Source organism: Protobothrops mucrosquamatus, unplaced genomic scaffold (assembly GCF_001527695.2).
Source record: "Protobothrops mucrosquamatus isolate PMUCROS unplaced genomic scaffold, P.Mucros_1.0 scaffold3318, whole genome shotgun sequence".
NCBI classification, from domain to species: domain Eukaryota; kingdom Metazoa; phylum Chordata; class Lepidosauria; order Squamata; family Viperidae; genus Protobothrops; species Protobothrops mucrosquamatus.
In genome coordinates this window covers 47,918-66,259 of record NW_015389308.1, presented here as the reverse complement: position 1 = coordinate 66,259, position 18,342 = coordinate 47,918, and the positions used below count along the sequence as shown (strand labels likewise).

The 18,342-nt window shown below is 39.7% G+C and overlaps 1 protein-coding gene across 1 annotated transcript in view; it reads left to right on the top strand.

Moving 5' to 3' along the window:
• Positions 1 to 3,113: 3,113 nt before the first annotated feature.
• Positions 3,114 to 18,342, top strand: part of OGDH (oxoglutarate dehydrogenase) — a gene marked incomplete in the record, with an annotated part of 44,329 nt that continues 29,100 nt past the window's right edge. Inside the window, 3 exon segments of the mRNA XM_015826820.1 lie at positions 3,114 to 3,171; positions 9,213 to 9,464; positions 17,178 to 17,366. Of these exon segments, the coding sequence (XP_015682306.1) occupies positions 9,240 to 9,464; positions 17,178 to 17,366 (414 nt within the window).

The window sequence follows — 18,342 nt, the reverse complement described above, 5'->3', positions numbered from 1 at the left end:
ACAGAGAAGGCCCTCCCCCTGGGGGTCGCCAGCCGACACTGCTTGGCCGACGGCACCCTGAGGAGGCCCGCTCTGTGGGAGCGTACCGGTCTGTGAGAGGGGATCTGTGGCAGAAGGCGGTCTCGGAGATATCCAGGCCCGATGCCATGGAGCGCTTTAAAGGTGGTAACTAACACCTTAAAGCGCACCCGGAAAGCCAGTACCCAAACGAGTAAGTAACATCATCAGATCAGTGCTCCTTCAACTGCCTAAAAAGGCCTCAAGAATTTTTTTTTCTGTATTGAAACACACCTATTATCACCAGGAGGACTAACGGGAAGTTTATTCAGAGATTTTCGACGGCACGGAGTACCTTTAAACTTTTTTTTTTTTCCTTCTGGTAAGATTTAATAAATTAACCGCAACTACACGCGATACATATATTTGCATAACCGATATCTCTTAGGAATATCCGTACACACGAGCCGTAAATTTCCCCTCGTCCTTTCCTCTTCTTGGAAACGAGGTCAAATAAATCCGCGCCCCCGCTATCTCAAAACGCCGAGCAAAGTTCGGCCGCGCTCAGCTCCGGCCAAGACGGGAAAGCGGTTCGCTCTTGCGATGGTGGAAGCGGGCCAGCCTACCCTGGAGCGCCGCCTCGGAGCAAACAAAGCCGGGCGAGGCCTCGCCAAGGGGGCGGACGGGCGTTTCCTACCCCGAAACCGGACGAGCCCGCTGGGCAAGGACTTCCCCAAGTTGCAATCGCCGCCGCGGGCAAGGCAGTCGAGGAAGCGCCCAGCCCCGCGAACTGGCCGAAGGGGGCGCCGGCGCTCCGGGCTTCTTCTCGGAAGTCCGCAGAATTTAAAGTTTTGGGCCTGGTTGGTTTGTTGCGTCTGGGGCATCGCCCGCCCTCGCGAACTGCGGGGCCAGCCCGGTTGCTTTATGATTCAGCGTGGCAGGGGTAGGCAACCTCGGCTCTTTTATTATGACTCGTGGACTTCAACTCCCAGAATTCCTGAGCCAGCTATGCTGGCTCAGGAATTCTGGGAGTTGAAGTCCACGAGTCATAAAAGACCCGAGGTTGCCTACCCCTGGCTTGTGGGGTAAACCTAGATCAGGGGTAGGCAAGCTTGGCTCTTTTATGACTCATGGACTTCAACTCCCAGAATTCCTGAGTCAGCCATGCTGACTCAGGAATTCTGGGAGTTGAAGTCCACGAGTCATAAAAGAGCCGCGGTTGCCTACCCCTGACCGAGATCATGGCTGGCCGCGTTGGGTCGAACCCAAAGGTTGAATTGAACCGCTTTTTTGCGTTTGCACGAAANTAATAATAATAATAATAATAATAATAATAATAATAATAATAATAATAATAATAAAGTTGGAAGGGACCTCGGAGGTCATCTAGTCCAACCCCCTGCTCAGGCAGGAAACCCTATACCATTTCGGACAAATGGCTGTCCAGTTTCTTCTTAAAAACTTCCAGTGTTGGCGTTATTGCACGCCACACCACCAACCTCCCCCCGCCGCCCCAAAATAAGCAAGATTGGAACTAGTGAAGCTCTTCAACGGGTGCGCGCAGCCCGCTAGGTTTCTCAATGACCCGGTTAAAAGTCTGGTGTGAACTCGGGTTAATTCAGTTACCAGGTTAAGTAGACGCACCATCCGTCGCGCCGTACTGTAAACACGCGCGCTCTGCTGTAATGTACAGTCTATGCCGCCTTTCAGTCTTTCCCAATCGGATTCCAGAATTCCCATTCATAGGCTGGGGGTTGCGATAGTTGGAAATGCAGCTCCTCTGGATTTGGGACCCCCCCTTCCCCCATCGTCCACTATAAACCCCTGGATTCATGAGAGCACCCAGTTCTCTTACTCAAACGCCCCCACTTTGGGGAGATCTATATATTCTACTTCTGGTTTAAACTCCAGCCATCATTTGTCCCTGCAAGAGAAATTATATATATATATATATATGCAAAAGTCTCTCCACTTTTCATGGCGATGTTCTACTGGGGCGTCTTCGGGTCGCCAGTGTTTCACCTGGCCTACCTCGAAGGGACATTGTTGGGATCATAAAATGCTCGTTGCGTAAGGAAGCGGGGTAAAACCTGGCAGGGATATATTTTCAGAGGAGTAAGCTCACTGACGCGCAGCGGTACTTCCTGGATAAGTCAACATAAACTTGCATGCTTTTCCTCTGTAAATTGGGGGGAAAAAGATTCGTCCTTTCAAACTGCCTCCGCCTCTACAGCTGTGGAATTTAGCAAAGCTGGAAACTGCAAGGGCGTGTATTTTCCTCCACGTGATCAGTCGGAAGTAGGTTTGCTCCGTAGAGATAAACAAAAAGCACATAAAAAGTGAACTTCTTCATTCATTTCGCTCCGTTTTCAAAGTTGGAAAGAAGGGGAAACTCTATGGAACGCAGGGAGGAAATCCAGAATGCTTTTGTGCGATATAAGCGAATCACCAAAACGAGAGGGAGAGAAACAGAACACAAAACGTTCTGTAAACATTTTGCATTTTCTGCACGTAATGTTTAATGCTTAACATTATGGAATATAATGCTAACAATACAGGCTCTCACAAATAAGATCTCTCGTCCATATATTGTAGGAAAGCATTGAATAGCTTACCACATCTCTGCAAAAAAAATAATAACAATAATCAGGAGTCTGGCAGCACCTTTCCCAGCTCACCAATTTTATTGAAAAGCATGTTTTCATGAGCAGCAGTTGACTTTACCTGACGTACAGAAGTGAACTACCGCTCGCAAAAGCTGATAACCCCATTAAACTCGACCATCATTTATTGGAATTTCCTCTTGGTGTCCCATCCAGCTTCTAACCGGTTCTGATTTCCCTTTTCTGAAAACCTTCCAGTTGATCTCAGGTGACTTCACGGAAACGCCCTTTAACATTTCTCAGCCACAGCTCAGCCATCGAGAACTTTCTTCTGACTTCCGGCCGAGCCTCCCATGCCGGGATCTCCCGGTGGTCTCCCTTCCGAGCCCCCTCCCCTCCCCTTGCAGGATCAGGCGAGGAGGCCCCTCCCTCCGCCTCTCCCTTTCTAACTCTAGGGCCGGCCTGCGTGCGTGCGTGATGACGTAGCGAGCGGCAGAGGCGGGGCCAGCTGTTGGCGCTGTCAAGCCGAGCGCGCGGGGGGCGGCGGAGAACACCGAAGAGGCGCTGGCAGGTAACGGGCCGTGAGGGGGGGGAGGGAGAGGGCGCTGGGGGCTGAGGCGCTAAGCGGGGGCCCCAAAAGCCAAGGACGCGGAGGAACTATCGGAGTGGCGACGGCCGACGCCGCCCTTCCCGGAGGCCGGGACGGTCGTCCAGGCCGGAGAGTCCTTGAAAGCGACGCCGCTCGGGATGGAACGGCGGAGGGGTGGGCGAGCGGGCAGTCAGTCAGTCAGTCAGACCCCGCGCGCCTTCTCGACTTCCCTGCGCATGCGCCGCTCCGCCGTCCTGCCCCCCCCCTCCCCTTCCATTTGGGAGCAATGCCGGCCGGCCGGCTGGCTGGCTGACTCAAGTTGGCTTCTTCCGCCTTTGCCAGCCCCGGGCCGGTCTCCTTTCCTCGGGGCCTCTCGGGTGGGCCAGTTTCTGGGCGGAGGACTCGCTTAGGAACGAAATGGAGCTCGAAGGGAGCCGAGAAGTCCCCCTTGTCCTGTTCCCCTTCTTATGAATGAAAGTCGGGGGGGGGGGAAGGAAGCAGCCAAGCTAGCAATTAGACCTGTTTGAAGTCCCAGTTTGATGAAACAGCAATACGGACAGTGACTTTTTTATTATTATTATTGAAAATTTTATAAAATTTTACAATATAAATCCCCCCTTCCCCCCAAACCCAACCCTCCATCCCTCCCCCCCCACTTCCCAGAGCCAATCACAGGATTAACAATAAAATAATCCTAATCTAACTAACATTAATCAACTGTGAATCTAACAAATCTATAACTTCCTTTAACTCTCTTTTAAAACAAATAGACAACAGACAGTGACTTTTGATAGAGGGAAAAAAAAACTTTACACACTTTACACTGTGGCAAAGATCTGACAGTGGCTTTTGATAGGAAAGCTTTATTCTACACACTTAGTAGTTCTTGTGCCGGCTGCAAAATGTGTGGCAAAGACTTTCCAAACGGTGGTTCTCAAACTTGGCAACTTTTAAGGAGGGGTGCGTAGACTTCAACTCCCACACTTCCCCAGCTTTAACTGGCTGGGGAATTCTGGAAGTGGGAAGTCCCAACACTTAAGTAAAGTTGCCAGGTTTGAGAAGCGCTTGAGCTGTACAGGAAAGTCTTGTTTGATACTTTGCTGCCTTATATGCAGTATAAATCTGGGTAGTCCTACGCACATTTAAGCACAAACGGTATGAGCCATATTTGTGGTTAGTCTAGTTCAGGGGTAAGCAACCTCGGCTCTTTTATGACTCGTGGACTTCAACTCCCAGAATTCCTGAGTCAGCTATGCTGACTCAGGAATTCTGGGAGTTGAAGTCCACGAGTCATAAAAGAACCGATGCTGCCTACCCCTGGCTCTAGTCCTTGATATGAACTGTTATGGATTGTTAATCTTGATCTTTGGTTTAGGATGTTATGGGGATCCAGTAAGTTGTGATTTACTCAATAAATTGTGTCTAGGCGAATCAAACCCACATATCAAAGCCTATTGGGTTGGGATAAGTCTGAAATATTGTAAAATAAACATTTGACCTTCTCCTAAAGACACTGGATACATTGCTCTCTCCCTCTTTCTACTTATTGTTAATGCTCATATTTACCAGACAAGTGAAGGGAGAAAAGTTCAAATAAGATTAAAGCATATAAAATGAAGACATTTGGGACACAGTAGCAATAAAATACTATAAATAGTTATTTAAAAAAAAAGTTTTGCATGCCACCTAAAAACCAGTCAAGTTGGCAGTACATTTAACTTCCTGTGAAGAATATTCTGTAGTGAGTAACATCATATGCAGGGAGAGAATCTTTTCTCTTTAATTAGTTTCAATTTTGAAGAGCTTTTTTTTAAAAAAAGCATCAGCCAACATATTTTAGGCAAACAATTAGAGGAGATATCCCATACATGATTGGGTCTCAAACTTTTAAATGTGAAGAGCAGCATGTTGACCAGGTTAGCAAGAATCGGTGAATTCTTTAAACAAAATAAGTTCTTTAGAGCCTAGCCAAATATTACCAAATACTACCAAATATTACATATATATAAGAGAATCACTTTGGTGTAATGGTAAAGGCACCAGACCAGAAAGGGAAATGGTGAGTGACCTTGGGCCAGCCATTTTCTTTCAGTTCTACGAAGGCAATGGTAAACCTCTTCTGAAAATCCTTGCCAGGAAAACTGCAGGGATTTATTCAATCCAATCCAGTCACCAGGTGTCAACATTGACTCGAAGGCACATCGCATGACTATAAATTGAGTCTCCTCCATTCATGTTGGAACTTAACCACTGTACCATATAGTATTTATCATCTTGTGCATAACACATTGTGTTAAACTAAAATTAGGTTGGCGGAGCCTGTACTTCAGCCTCCTGTGGGAATTTAGCCATTGTCTTCGCCTGTTGTGTGAAAGAGAGCAATTGTGTTTCATAAAGACAGTTTTACAGTGTTTCATGAATTCAGCCAAAATGTCATAAGGGGCCCTAGAACACAAGAAACGAGTTAAGAAAAATGTATTATTTTGCTTGCTGAGCCAATAGCGGATATACTATTAATGTTTTCAGGAACTTAGGCACTTACTATTTAGTACGTGTTGCAGGAGGAAGACAGAGAGAGGTAACCACTGGACATTTGGTTCAATTTCAAGAGGAAGAAATGACAGAAATAGCCAGGGTGGTTACTATACCTCATGGAAAAACAAAGCTACCTCCGTATATTCTTCTCCAAGGTGACTGTGTTCAGTTGAGATGCCCTTCCTTGTGTAGTTACAAGGAAGGAGATCTCAACTGAGATTTTCTCTCACTTAAAATATAGGTCTGTGTACAGTAAATTGTAAATGCCCATTGTTCCTGGGTATAAGGTCCCAGTTATTAAACCTGCGTAGATTCTTATCAGGCTGGATGAAGTCTTGTAAATTGTATTTCATGTTTTATATTCAAAGCTACTTTCTCTTGTCCTTGTGTTGTTCGGTGATTTTTTTACAGTAATACCGTAGTAAAGAATCTTGCAATGCCCTTTTATGAAAACTTGGTTCTGGAACTACCAAACTTTACGACTGAGCTACATATTTTTTGTGTAGTTTTCAAAAAAAAATAGACTTATGTAAATTGTACTGTATGCTTTGTGTTGAGGTAGTTTTTCCAAGTCTCAGCATTCTTCCATTTGTGTATACCTGGCAAATACATGATGATCTACCGTTAAGCCAGATCATTTTGTTAGTAAAGTAATTCAGATTACTCAGGGATGTATCCTATTCATTTTATCAGTTGAATATAATGAGATATTGAATATCACTTAGAGACTTAGAGGCAGTATGCTGTCTTTTTAACTATTCATGATATTTAAACCAGGGCAAAATGAATGTTGGTGTTTGTGTATTATAACTGAGTAGATATCTTTGAAATAAGAGGCTTAAGGAAGTATTGTTTGTGTCTTCAAAACACATTTTAATACTAAAAATTCATACTATTACTGTATAAAGTGTATTAAAAGTATCTTAGGATTCTCTGTAGTATATAATATCAACAGAAAGGACAGTAATTCCCATTCAGCCACAAACATTCTGAATGGGAAGGAAGTCAGCAGAATGTTCCCTTTCTTTATTAAGTGATCTTGAAAAGGAGTCACCTTATAATTATCAGCTGAGTTAGTGGAATAAGAGTTTGTTCCCTGCACCTATAGCTTTCTATCACATGTGTAAGAGAAACATTAAGGTATTCAAGAGTATATTATTGTGCAGCTATTAAAGACCTCCATCTCAATTGGTTTCAGCTACCAATACTGTGTTTGTATATATTTCCTCCAGGAAATTAGATTCATCTTCAGACAAATTATAGAGCAAAGTAGAGGTATCAGGATAGAGTAGATGCAAATATAGCAGTTGTGTTTCATATTAATTGTATCCATTCAGATAAATTAGCCTCTCATTAATGGATGGTGGCAGGGTAAATTAATTTGACAATTTAATTTGCCAAGGAACTCTCCTTTTGCTTTTTGAAATACTGCTTTAAATAAAGGCTTCCATTTTCTAATTTCCAGAACAATCATGCTTGTTTTTGGTTGCAAAACCAGTACAATTAGGCTTCCATGTGATTGCTGGAAATAGGCATATGTTTCTAAACCATGATAATTATGAGCCTGGAACAATACCTTACCTACTAAGAAGTAAGATAATGATTGGGAAGCAACTTGTATTTGTTTGGATTTATCTGTACTTATCAATGGGCACCAAGGAAATTAAATATTTTAAATAAACATAAAACCAGCAGCTGAAAGGAAACTAAAGCATTGCACCATTCTGTAGTTTAATAATTTAAATACTAGCCTTGATTAGTTTAATAATTGTGAGACACTTAACAATTGAGTTAAGTAGATGCTTAAGAAATGAATAGATTCTAAAATAACTGATTTAGCTAAAGCAATAAGTTTCAAAGAATCAAAATATTCATTTTTATAATGAACTTCATTTTAAACTTTTAAAAGTCAAGTTAAAATCTATCAAACTATGAACTATTTTAAGCCTAATAAATACTATATAGTAACTAGAAACAAGTAATTTTTTTGGTAGTTGTATATTTATTAGTGGTGACCAGAGTTTTGAATTCAGTTTCAAAATGTGTTCTTTGGAGAATGCAGGAGCACAAACAATACCTGTCTGTAACTCTTTAAAATAGTTGCAACTTTTCCCAGCATAGTGTATGAACTTCAAAACTGTTCAGATGTTTTAAATATTTTTTAAACAGGTACTATGTTCATAGTCCCAAATGCTCTGAAGCATCATTTTTTAATTGAATCCACATAACTAAAATCAGGATGTTGTGATTATTGACCCCCCCTTCTAGCATAATCAGTACAAAGGTGAGTGCATAATATAATACGTAATAACTGATATTTCCTCTGATGAAATGGACTGTGAGCCATTAAAATATAGGCAATAATAAACTGAGTTATCCTTTAAGTCAGGGGTTCCCAACCCCCAATTCGTGGACCAGCACCAGTCTGTAGCATGCCAGAAACCAGTCCATGCAAACAAGCAAAGCCCCATCCATAGGATGCAGGAACCATGCAAAACCACGTCCCCTCCGGTCCACGGAAAAAACTTCTCTCCACGGAACCGTTCCCTGGTGCCGAAAAGATTGGGAGCTGCTGCTTTAAGGAATCCTAAGACTGTTACTATTTTTGACGAAGAACTGACAACACTATTACTCTTTTGGACGTTGTTTCATGTTGGAATTCTTCAAACTGCCTTGTATTGTGTGACTTATAAACAGCTATCTCTTAGTATTAATTTATTTTGAGGCTAGTACAAAGGAATTCTTAAGGAGAATCATTTTAAACCTAATTGCAAGCAACTGCTTTTTAGAATAATGCACTAGAGAAAAGTCAGGTGTTCAAATTGTCACATTCTTATGACTTTGTTGATGTGCAAAAAACTATGTATGAAGGGAAAGTTAGCGCTGAAACAGTTATTATTTATTTAGCATATGGCAGCATTGAAACAGTGAATGGATTCATGGGGAAAACCTGGACGAGTGTGGATAGATGGTAGACAGAGACTGCTGTCTATGGAAAATATTGTTCAGTTCTGCAAGTGGAAGCTTTTGGGATAAGAGCTTGCATCATCAGCTAAATTATAGGATAGATGGAAAGTAGTTGTGCCAGTAAGAGTAGACGGCACAAGCTATATAATTCACTACCTAATATTTTTCAGTTCGTTGGTTTTTAGATCTGTAAGGGAAATAGCATGAACTATTTCTTAGTTGGACCCACCATATCTCTTTTATTCTCGGTGTGAATAGCGAAAGACTCTAAATATACATTGCCATATTCTGTGTTGACTTCAGTGCACTTAACTGTTTGCTATACTGTTTTTTAAATATTTATATAATGCCCATTAGCAGAGGTTCCAGGGTGATTTACAAAAAAGTATTCATTAAATCTGTTGCATCTACTATATTATGAGAGTTCTGGAACTAATAATGAACTAATAATGAAGCTTGATTAATAGTCTTATGTACTTTTGTTTTAATCGCTGACTCACTTTTTATTTTTCTCCCGGCAGGAGCCTGTCTGTTGCTGCAGGACAAAAATGTTTCACTTAAGGACTTGTGCTAGTAAACTAAGGCCATTGACTGCCTCACAGACTGTTAAGACAATTTCTCAAAACAAACCAGCGGCAGCACCAAGGACGTTTCAACAGATCAGGTGCTACAGTGCACCTGTTGCTGCTGAGCCATTTTTGAGTGGGACTAGTTCAAATTATGTGGAGGAAATGTACTATGCTTGGCTGGAAAATCCAAAAAGTGTACATAAGGTAAGGAGTAGCCTCCCTAGGATAAAACTGCACTTTGGTACTCACGGTTTAAGGCTAAACATTTCCAGGTAAGTACAGGTGGTCATGGCAGAAGCTCCATTTGAAGATGATGCAGGAACCTTTGAATTCATTCCAGTTCTACAGAAACCTGGTCAATGCAGCACAACACCGATGAGAAAGGCAACATTGGAACAAGTTTGTGAAGTTTGTGATCGTCTTCCCCTAAAGAATTGTTCTCCCGATTTCGTCAAGGATACCCCAAAAAAAGGAGCTATTTCTCTTGATTATTATCTGAGGAATCACAAAGCATCTGTGGATCTTTTCTTCTGAAGTAATAGAGATGGATCGTGGATTGGAGAAAAGCATTTGTATTGTTTATATGTTTATATTTTGAACTGTTTGTATTGTTGTGTAATGGCTCCTTATACTGTTTTATTATTTCAAGCCAAATTCAAGAAGTTTGCAAGGGCTAAGATTGTTTCGTTTGTGCTAACATTATTTCTATATGTCACGACATATCAGAGGATAAAACTCTATGTTATGAGATGCATAACTGGTCCTATTTTTCTATTGCTCTGTTTGCAAACTATATAATAGAGGACTCATTAGTACTGGTCACTGCTTTGACGAAGAAATCTTTTGAATTGGACTGCAAAATGTGGCCATTAGAAAGAATTGGGCTGGAACAGGACATGAAGTCCATAATGCTCAATTGGATTTAACTGGTGATCATTACATATTTGAACTTTGAGTTTCTGTTCACAGCTCAAGGTAGTTGCAACACTTCTCTAAAGTTTTCTTAGAGAAAGTAGTCCCTGCCTGATGAGATAAGACTAAATAAAAACCTGGTGACTTGTTTGAAGGTCAAAGATTTATGGCATAGTAATAAGGTCTGCTGACCTATTGTAAAACTGGCTAATTCAGGATGTAGTTTCCAAGGTAGTGACAAAGCAAAAAGGAAATATAGAATAAGTTCTTGTTAGAGATAGTTCAAAGTTAAGCACTACAATAACTTTTGCTCTGAAGCATGTAGGCAACTTAAGACAAATGCAGAACTCAAACACTCAGTTGGCTAATGACATTGACTGATGTTTGGCCTGTTGAAATGTCTTTTTACACTGATCCAACTGCCACTGAAAAATGAAGAATCATAAAACAATACTGCTATTTATTAGGCTGGCGGAATTTGTACTGCCTTTTTTCAGACTGTATACCATTTATAAGCCCATAAAATGCTATAGAAATTAAGGTGTCTCTATTTGGTAGGGAAATATTCTGAAAGTGCAACTTGGTTTCTCTCTCTACTTTTTGGAATCTCCTATTTAAATATAAAAGTGCAGGTCCAAATATCATTCTCTCTTTTGGACTCTATTTTCTCTACAATGAGAAATTCTTTAAAAAATTGAGTGGTTTGCAAATAAAATCTGATGTACGCATTTCTATGCTACCTATATTGTAGTTTCTAGATTACTTAAAACCATAAAATCAAACCAGTATTAAAAACAGCCACTTTACAATGGTACCCACTCAACTAACTAGGGTTCCAACCAAAGAGCAGAGCAACAACTTCTCCTCCCCCCCTCCCCATATTTGGGAAGCCCATTGCCATCAAGACATTACTGAATATGATTGATTCAGTACTGCCTCAAGAACATGATCAATAGTGAGGAATGCAAAAAACAAATTCTATAATTCCATTCTAAATGCTCCCTCTCGCTTTTTTTTTCAGTAATTAAACTCCATAATTTCTTTTGAATATTTCATCCAATTTCTCTTTTGCAATAAAAGACTTTCTGTATTTTGCCCCTTCCCATCCTCTTGTTAGTCCTTTGAAAACATTTCCACCTACTTCCTTTCCGTGCCATACATAATATATTCCTTGTTCAGTGTTATATTTGAATATTCAATTTTGTTCAGTTTAGTATTCCTTTTATATCTCCACATTGCTGTAATTATTCTTCCTGTCTGATTTTTTTTTCTTTTAATTTTTTTAGATCTTCTGCATTTTGACATTTACATTTATTACAGTCCCTAAAATTATTAGTGGAAAATATTGTCTCTTCCTGTCAGCCCCACTAGGTAAGACCAGACCAGGATTCAATTCCACAAGCAGGCTAGAGCTATTTTTATTGAGATTGGCTGTAATAAAAGAATCTTGCAAAGAATCTTGATTATTCTGTTCCACCTCATCCTTTTAGTTCAGTGATGGCGAACCTTTTAGAGACCGAGTGCCCAAACTGCAACCCAAAACCCACTTATGCATTGTCGAGTGCCGTGTGGGTGTGGCCCATTGGGTGGGTGTGGCCCATTGGGTGGGCGTGGCTGCGATGGTAACAGCAGACTGGGTGGGACTAAAAAGTTCAATCAATCAATTCCAACTTTGCAAGAACTTTTTTTTTCCCGCGAGAAGTTGAAATTGATTGATTGAATCTTTTTTTTTTTTTTTGCACACGGTGGCGGAGGCCTAAAGTGAAAAGGTTTTATAAAACCCAGCTGAAGGCCTAGGACTGGGGTGATGGCGCACATGCCCACAGAGAGGGCTCTGAGTGCCGCCTCTGGCACCCGTGCCATAGGTTCGCCATCACTGGTATAGTTCAACTAATTAAGGAGACCTGCCTAAGCTGCTTCCAAATGTTATCTTGCTCTGAACTTTAAAAATTCTTCAGCCCCTTTTGCTTAGGCAACAGATCCTGTATACGTTCATTAAAATCACCCTTCCTTCCTTTCTACACCTCTTCCTTGCTCAACCTAATAGTCTCTAGGAAAGGAGATGGAAATTTGTTCATAGGAAAGGCCTTTAACCCATGGCAGAATCCCAATCGACTGCTGCAATTATATGAACATTGCGCAGTGTGCAATTATTTTTTTCTTGAGCTGAGCGTTGCACCTGTCTTTGAACAGCATATTCAAGGCTGCTCTGAGAAATGAGGCAAAAGTAGTGGATGTAAATTAAATGCTCTGTGTAATGAATCTAATTATTAAAAGGCTAGAATGTTCACGCATACATGCAGTTGACATGTTTTCCATTCCCCTAGGTTTCCATTCTTTCCCAAGTTTCAAATAAATTAAGAAATCTATAAGCAGCCTCCTCCTATCACTACCCTTTCCTTCTCCAATTGATAGAACCAAGTCTAACAAAGGGGTTGTACTCTTTCAGACTTGGATAGGCAGAGAGTTACACGTTGCTTTCACTGTTCTTTTCCTTTCCATAAGATGCTGCTTACATCATTCAGGGCATGTGATCTTCCTCTTCAAATCTTTTACAGGCTCTCCAAATCAAATGAAATGCCGGTCTATATCCTGCCCCCTTGGTTTTTTTTTTCTCACTCACAGAAGTTCTTCTTCCTACTCTCAAGATAGCTTGGCCGGTTTTCATTGCCATCTAAGTGATTTAATACAGGCTCGCCCCGTTCTGGGTCACCTAACTGAAAACCCACGTTTTCTTTGCAACGCTTAGCAGATGCTTTGTTTCCTATCCTTAAAAAAAATGGGTAAAATGAAAACTAGAATGGCAGAAGGATTTCAACAAATCTTAGAGTAAGAGAGTTGCTCTGATTGTTTACATTGGGAATATTTGGGTCCTTAGCAAAAGATTTGCTGGGTATGGGGGGGGGAGGGGTGTTGCCTTGCCCCAGCCCAGCACATCTCTGCTTTTGAGGTAGAGGCTAGGTATTCTGATCTCAGAAACATTGTTTGTAGAGATCAAGGGGAGGACGGTGGTTGAGGAAATAAGACCTATTTTATCATTGGAAGGGAACTACCCTACTGTCCTTTTGATCTTTGAGCTGAACTGTGTGATTGCACCCTAACCCTAAAGTAAAAGAAGAATGAAATGTCTACATGGGGAGGAATCATGTAACTTGACTCCTGGTTTAACTAATCATTCCTTTGCTAAAACTGCCAGCAATAAAATGTGATCCGATGCTAATTCCTGAAAGTGCTTTATACTTGGTGTTCCGCAGATTCCTGGAATTTATCACACTGAGTATTATAGGAGGAAGCAAAAACGAGCTTGGCCAGGGAAATGACTTAGTATTCCTAAAGATTTTTATAATCCAGCTGCACCTGTGGTTTTTTTTTGCAGGTTTAATTTGCTTCAGAAGGCAAGGAAATGTCTATAGAGGCCATTTATTATTCTCCGTTCAGTTTCTGTTCATAGTTACACTATGCTGCTACCCTCCACAGAATGAGAATGGAGGTAACAAAAGACAATCTTTTGCGTAGGACTAAGGCAGTCACAAGCCTAACAGTAAAATCTTGTGTAGTTTTAATGGCTTGAGATGTACGTCAGAACAGTGATCACGTAATAGTTGTCTGAACTATGAATTATATGTTATATTGCAGGTCTTGTGTTGCTTTCATTTCCTCTGCTTTATTAATATGCACAATATCTGAGATCACATTAATATGCACAATATCATACGCACAATATCTGAGATCTAGCATTTAGAATCAGAAGTATTCCTACAATCGCCTCATTTAACAATCTAGAACTGCTTGAGTTATTGAAGAGAAATAAAGAATTGAGTATGTTCCTTTGTAGAAAAAAAATAATACTACATCTGTGCTTGCAGCTTAAACATTTTTTCCTCTTTAAGTGTTTCATAAGCAAGTTAATTTTCCCTCATATTTTGAATACCTAATAGCAGCATCAGGTTATTCAAGGCTCAGAAAAAGGTTTTGGTTTTTTTTTTTAATCTGAGATGCTAAACATTATGCATTTTATTGTGCCGTATCTTGCATTATTTTAGGTACCAACAGTTGAAGCACCTACATGTTTGCAATTTAAACATGGTTTATAGTAGCTGAGTATTAATTAAAATATAATACAGTTAAGCATTTTGTGTGCTTCTCTCCTTTGCCCTGTTTATAGCTACTAGTCTAATAGTAGAAAATACTCTTATTAAGTGTACTGTAAGAATAATTATAAGCTTTCATATTGCTGCATCTTATCTGTTTCCTAAAGCTTTTCTTTTAAATAAAATTGTTAAACGAAGTATTGATGAAATAGAAACCATATTGGAGGGGCTATGAAGAAACAGTATTCTTTGTCCCTAGCCAATGTTTCTCATTGTATGTTGTCACATTTTATGATGACCAGTTGAGTAATTTATTGCAATAGAGGTCAAAGTTTTATATCAGGACTTGTGAATCCTCCATTTGACCTTTGACTGCTTTTGTATCTGGCAGAGCAATATAAGATATAACCTTATCAAAAGAACTAGCACTGAGAGCTGTTTTGTCTGGGGTTTTGAAAAGAGAATTCTTTTACGCATGACACAGCATGGGCTAATTATTTACTAGGTGTTTTTTTTTAATCCCACTGTATAATTTTCACAAAGTTGGCAAGCATACCTAATACTCCTCTCTCTGGTTTTCCCCACAACAATAATGCTGGGAAGTGAATTGGGCTGAGAGAGCTTGACTGGTCCAAAGTGACCCTCCCAACTTTCCTGCCTAAGGCGAAACTAGAACTCATAGGCTCCTGGTTTCCAGCCTGAAACCTTAACCACTATAGTACCAAATGGATAGTCAAGAAATATATCCATTGGGTCCAAAGCTATGCAGCTCTTTGGAAATGATTTGGAAGAGAACTTTCATCCCAAGAAAAGGTGTAGTTGCTTTAAACCAGGGCTTTCCAAACCCGGGTAAAAATTGGGTAGAAGCGGTTTTACCCAAAGGAATTCCTCTGAGTAAAAACAGACAAACCCATTAGTGGTTTAGCAGAGTAGATGATCCAAGCTTAGGTCAAACAGTCAGCGCAAAATGTTATTATTATTTTTTTTTTAAAAAAGACTATTTGGAGTTCTTCTGTTAACATTTCACAACATATATATCCTGTGGTATCTGAGGAGACCACGATGCAATTATTGCCCTTTTCAAGCACCTACTTGCATGAAATAATAGGGCTTTGCACTCTTGCCTTCTTCATAAAGATCCTAAAATGAAATTGTTTGCTGAATCTGAAACTGTTTTTAATCATGAAAGAAAAGTTTGGGAAGCGCTCCTTTAAAAAGTTGCAGGTCGTTGCCATCTTTGTATTGTTTGTGAATCAAATCTGAAGCATTTAACAATTTGTAGCCAGAGTCTGGGTATATATTTTTTTCAAGATCCATGTTAGTATGTCCTGATTGTGTCCTAAAATTCATCATGTATACAGTAGTTGGGTGCTATACGGTTTGTATAAAAAAGATGAAGCTGAAAATAGTGTCAGTAGGTGACGATGGGGACTGATACCACTGCAGCATGAAATTAGCAGGAGTGAGATACCTTTTTCTCTTTTGACATCCAAGGAACCTTTTATAACAATAGTGCATATGATTATCAGATTCCTGTATTTATTTCTTGCTCATTTTACAGGGATATGTCCAGATAGCAGTCAGAGGTAAAAGCTCAACAGAATTCAGCAATATTTAAATTTGAGAAACAAAAATAACTTTTGGATTGCCTAAATTTCATTTGAGAATCTAGTCACTTTTTTAACGGGAGAGAATATGAATAAACTATGGTATATTGGGGAATATTGTGTCTATGTCTCTTAGTGTAAAGAGGTGAGATTACTAAAATAATAATCTGTATATGAGTTGTTGCCATCACTAACCAGGGCAAAGTCATATAAATCAGAACAGAAAATCTATTTCTTATATGTATATAATTAACAACATTTGGTAAGTGCTTTGTGTTTGGTTATTTGTTGATTTCCAAGAACCTAATGCTGGTCCTAAACACTGCTTTTTCATTTAACTTTTGTTTGTATATATGTCAGAAGCAGGACTGAAAAAAATCTTAATAATCATACAGGCGTTTTAAAGTTCCTGCTGGAACCTATGACTCTTTCTTTCGTTGCTGTGCTCCATTGGCCTTCATTGAAAAGACCAATTCTTACTGTATTTTACAGTTCGATCAGTGCAACAATGCTAGAGAGGCGTTGAACTGTTTTGCTGTATTATTATAAACTCCTGCCCTTCAAATGGGACTAAACAGAGAGAGCGGGAGGGGATATAACACTTCTGATTTTGATCTTTGTCTATTTCAGTCTGTTTATTTTCCAGATACTGTAGATATCTTTTGTTGTTGTTGTTGTTGTTCTACAAAAATGACTACTGGGACCAGAATTTCTATTGCAGGGCAGTTATTAAATAACTCGGAACTGATTTTATGACCTTTTTTCATGGTTATTAGTGGAATAACTGCAGTAGTTAAGTGACTCTGACTTCCACCATTGATTTTGCTTGTTGGAAACTGGCTGGGATGGCCGCAAATGGCAATCGTATGACCGCAGGATACTGCGACCATTGCAAAATTTGGACACTGAGCCCAAATTTTGCTCAGATGACTATGGGGATGCTGCAGTAGCTGTGAGTGGGAGGAACAGTTGTAAATCACTTTTTCCAATGCTGTTGTAACATCAAACAGTCACTAAACAGATCATTGTAAGTCAAGGACTACCTGTACATTAGTAGGGCTAATACAAAAAAGGACACAGAAGATAAGGGTTATCGTTGATATGTTCTACAAACTTTATCATATGAAATGAATTAAGGGGAGGCAGTAAGACTCACCCTCCTAACTACATTTGGTTATCTCTAGTACTGTGTCTAATAATGTATGTACTACTGTGCAGAAGTTAAAGAAATTTGACTGTCAAAATAGATTAAGTTGTTTGAAGAAGTAATTCCCTATCAAATGGACTTTTATTTTTATTTACTTTAGTCATGGGACATATTCTTTCGCAATGCCAATGCTGGAGCTGCTCCAGGTACTGCTTACCAAAGCCCCCCTCCATTAAATACCAGCCTGTCAACCCTGGCACACGCACAGTCACTGGTTCAAGCACAGCCAAATGTAGATAAGCTGGTGGAAGACCATCTTGCAGTCCAATCACTTATCAGGGCATACCAGGTAAGGGTGTGGTTGGTTTTTTGTTTTGTTTTTTAAATGGTTTATTTTCTTTGTATGTGGTAATTAATTATTGTTTCAGCTGTAAGATTTAAACTCGCTGCTTAAATAGAATGGAGCATTTTTTTTATCAACTTTACTTTTAATTACAATCACTGAACCAGAACAGAGGAACAACAAATGACACAAACCAAAACACGAGAGTTTGTAAGAAGATAACTGATGCTTGGTTGTATGTCTTGTTTTACAAACAGGATAGCAAAATTTGCACACTCCTAGAAACTGAATCGTACTGACCTTGGATAATAGCATCTGCACATAGAATAATCAGAATTCCTTGAGTATTTTGTAAAATAGAGAATTATAAGGACGGCTTCTGTATCCTTATAGAAATGCAATATAGCAGGATCTAGTCTTCGTTCATACATGATCATTGGTCTAATCCATGGTCTTATTGACAGCAAATACATTTCTTACTTCATTTCAGTAATTTTTAATATGGTTGTGCAAATAAAATTGCTAAAAATCTTATGAGATTCCTACAGTATTTTTAAAAAGTGAACAGATTTCCAAGATTTGAAGTCACATAATTTGTATATTATTGTATTCAAAACATTTTTTCTCCCTTGATTAAAGCAGTGGTTTTTCTTACTACATTTTTCCTACTTTAGATTCTCCTTGAGATGGATCATAAAGCATTAATTGAAAATGTTTAAAATAGCTTCATATTTCAGAAAATTGCCTGCTTAAGAACCTGATTTCTGTTGTTATATTGTTTATATTTTAAAATCAAATAGCGGCTGTGGTAAATTGCTTTCTTCACACAGATGTGTTTTATTTTATATAGTAATGTTATTCATAAAAAGATTCATTGAGTAGAAGAATGGACCTGAACTTGTGAGACTTATCACTTACAGTGTTTCAGAGAAAAAAAAAAGTCAGATGAAACAGTTTTTTCAATATGCAGCTTTATGCAATA